This window comes from Fukomys damarensis, unplaced genomic scaffold, assembly GCF_012274545.1.
Source record: "Fukomys damarensis isolate Sample0158 unplaced genomic scaffold, DMR_v1.0_HiC HiC_scaffold_23, whole genome shotgun sequence".
Taxonomy (NCBI): domain Eukaryota; kingdom Metazoa; phylum Chordata; class Mammalia; order Rodentia; family Bathyergidae; genus Fukomys; species Fukomys damarensis.
Window position 1 is genome coordinate 42366539 of NW_022900935.1, and position 2852 is coordinate 42369390.

General features: G+C 58.6%; 2 protein-coding genes across 2 annotated transcripts in view; both read left to right on the forward strand.

The window, feature by feature from the left end:
* Gpr153 (G protein-coupled receptor 153) overlaps positions 1 to 1086 on the forward strand; it is a 9615-nt gene extending 8529 nt beyond the window's left edge. The window contains exons 7-8 of the mRNA XM_010627901.2: positions 774 to 904; positions 982 to 1086. Of these exons, the coding sequence (XP_010626203.1) occupies positions 774 to 904; positions 982 to 1086 (236 nt within the window). The remainder of the gene's footprint in view (positions 1 to 773; positions 905 to 981) is intronic.
* Positions 1087 to 2647: 1561 nt separating this feature from the next.
* Positions 2648 to 2852, forward strand: part of Icmt (isoprenylcysteine carboxyl methyltransferase) — a 16407-nt gene continuing 16202 nt past the window's right edge. The window contains exon 1 of the mRNA XM_033767870.1: positions 2648 to 2792. The gene's annotated coding sequence lies outside the window, so the exon portion shown is untranslated. The remainder of the gene's footprint in view (positions 2793 to 2852) is intronic.

The following is a 2852-nucleotide window of genomic DNA, read 5'->3' on the forward strand; positions in this document are numbered from 1 at the left end:
GCCCTCTGAGTCTTCCGGCTACGTCACGCTGCACTCAGACTCGCTGGGCTCTGCGTCCTAGGCCGCCCGGAGGGACCACAGCATCAAGGACGCCACCTCTGCCCCGCGCATGCGCGCAGAAATGTACCACCCGACCCAGGGGTAAGGAAGCAGAGGCCTCATCGCCTCTTTTTTGGTTCCTCCCTGCCGCTGTTTTCTGGAGGCACAATGGCCGCCCTAGAAGACCACACTAGGCACGGACCAGCTGGGCATGGTGCCTTCCTGGTAGAGGGCGATGGCCTTGGGTACTGAGTGTGCAGCTGGGCCCAGGCCCAGCAGAGCCTGGAGCAGGGCCACCCATAAGAACAAAGTCCACCCGGAACCAGAAGCCACTGGACCGCCCGTGGCTTTCCACTCTGTGTGGGCTGCAGAGGGTGTCTTTTAAGCACAGGGGTCTTCAGAGCCCAAACACGCTCTCTGAGCAGGTCTTCAGGGCTGTGACCTATTCTGCCTCAGTTTCCCTATCTGTGTTCAGCAGGTGACCATGTTATCTCAGGGCTGTTGGAAGAAGCCTCATGGTCCGTGTACTCTGGCCACTGAGTGGACCAAGAGTGCAACATTAGCCGGGCGTGGTGAGTTCGAGGCCAGCCTGAACTACACAGTGAGTTCCAGGTCAGTCTCAACTACATAGCGAGACCCTATCTCAAAAAAACAAGAGTGCAACATTGAAGGTTGGTCTTCAGCATGTGGCCCCCCTGTGTCCCTTGCCCCTCTGGGGACTCACCCCACCCCAGCTAAGCACAACACTTGCACCATCAGCAATAGCACCGCCCTCACCATTGCTAGTGACCCCTTGTTTACTACCCGCCATTGTTGCCTGCTCCCCAACGTGGTGGCCACCTTTGTGACTCCCACCACAAAGGCTGTAGGTCCACAGCGTGGAGGATTCGGCAAAGTGGAAGAGGGCTCTCTTACACCATTGTCCAAGCCCTGTCCTTGCAGTCTTGGCCCCACCCAAGGCCCACCTTCCGCTCCCTGCAGGACTGCTCTTTGCTGTTCCTCCTGGGCAGACCTGTTGCAGGCCTGTGTCCTGGGCCGGGGTCATAGCTGTGGCCTTGAGATGCAGAAAACGCCATTGCAACCATGTAGTGGCCCCTTGATGTGGAGACCTGGGGCCAGCACAGAGCCACTGTGTCGTTTCCTCTTCCCTCAGTGGCCTGGCCCATCTACTCACACTCCAGACAGGGTTCCATTTCCTGAGGATGCCCTTCACCTTGACTTCTGGGTAACTGGGAAATGAGCCGGCCAGCGGCCAGTAATGCAGGGAACTGCAGTCCCATCCCAGCCGTGGGAGGGGCTGCCCCTGGCCAGTGCTGCTATGCCTTCATGGGACCGAGTTATCATGTGTGGGAGAGGCCACCAGCTAGCCAGGGGTCACCTTGGGCTTCACTGCGTATTTCATATCCAAGGCAATACTTGCAGTGGGACGTCGTTTCCCCCAAATCACTCCAGCCCTGGTTCGGGATTTCTGGAAGACCTGGGGCGCTCTCCCACACTTCCTCTCCTCTCTGGGCCTGTTCAGTACTTCCTGGGGAGGGAGCTCTGTCTCCACACTACCACCCAGCCCAGAGCCAGGGATCCGTTTATCGTCTTTTGACAACCGAGCATTTCTCTTCTGTACAGGACCGATAAAAATGTCCTTATGATTTGCACCCGGCTTCTGAGGCTGATTCTGGGGAAACGCCCTTGTAGACCCCAGCTGGGCTGGCTGGGTGGCCCAAATGCGTCTCCCCCTGGAACTGAGTTCCTTGGCTACTGCACCATTCTTTAGGCCTGAAATTGCTTCTCTTCTCCAAGTCAGTACAGCCCCGCCCAGTGAGGGACAGCAGTGCTGCAGCCTGCGCCCCTGGCCAGTTGCCTGAGCTTGGTTCAGGCGGCAAAGCGGGGCAGGGCAGCTGGAGCCGGCCTGGGGCTCGGCAGACCTCGGCTTGGCCTCCTGGCCCTGCTACAGACCCAGGCTGCAATTCCTACACCGCCCCTTTGGGTCCGCGGTGCGAAGCCGCCACCTGGTGGCCTGGAGTGGGATTCATCCTGGCTTCTCTGCCACGCCCCCTGGAGGGCCCTCTCTGAGCCCATCATAGCCGGGTCCTCGCTGCAGAGCCCGCGGGGTGGCGTGAGAGAGCCGGGCCGCCGCGACTCAGTGGGTCCTTTTTTCCTCGAGATCGGATCTGAAGGCGTTTAGCACATGGGTGGGGCTGGAGCAGACCCCAAAAGAAGCTCACCTGAGCCAAGCGTGGTGGAGCACACCTGTAATCCCACCCCTCTGGGAAACTGAGTCAGGAGAATCGCAGCAGATTCGACCCAGCCCGGGGAATTTATCAAGACCTTCTCAAAATTTTTGAAAGGACTGGGATTAACTGTGAAGCTCTGTATTCAAATCCCCGGTATAGCAAAACAAAGCCTTCTGTACAAAGTTGATAGCTGTAGTTCAAAAACACACCGGGTCGGGGGATTTAGCTCAGTGGCGCCACGCAGGGAAGGTTCTGAGTTCGATCCCCGGTATGGGCGGGGAGACACAAAAACGCCCACCTGAGTAGGCTTTGTGGAAGAAATTAGAGCCTCCGTGGCCTCTACCCACGTCTGTGTTCGCCCTGTATTTATTCTGAGTTAAAACTTGATGGGAGGTGCCAGGATCTCAGACCCCACCCCAGTGGGTCCTTTGCTAGTCTTGGTGGCCTCCACCCAAAGTCGGAGTGCAGCAACGACTTCCATGACTCAAGTGCGGGGCGCTCCGGCACTGTCAAGGATCGGAGGTTCGGGCCAGCGGTCTTAGCAAGGGGTGCTGCGCCCGCGAAGGCGCCGGGGTCTCCCCT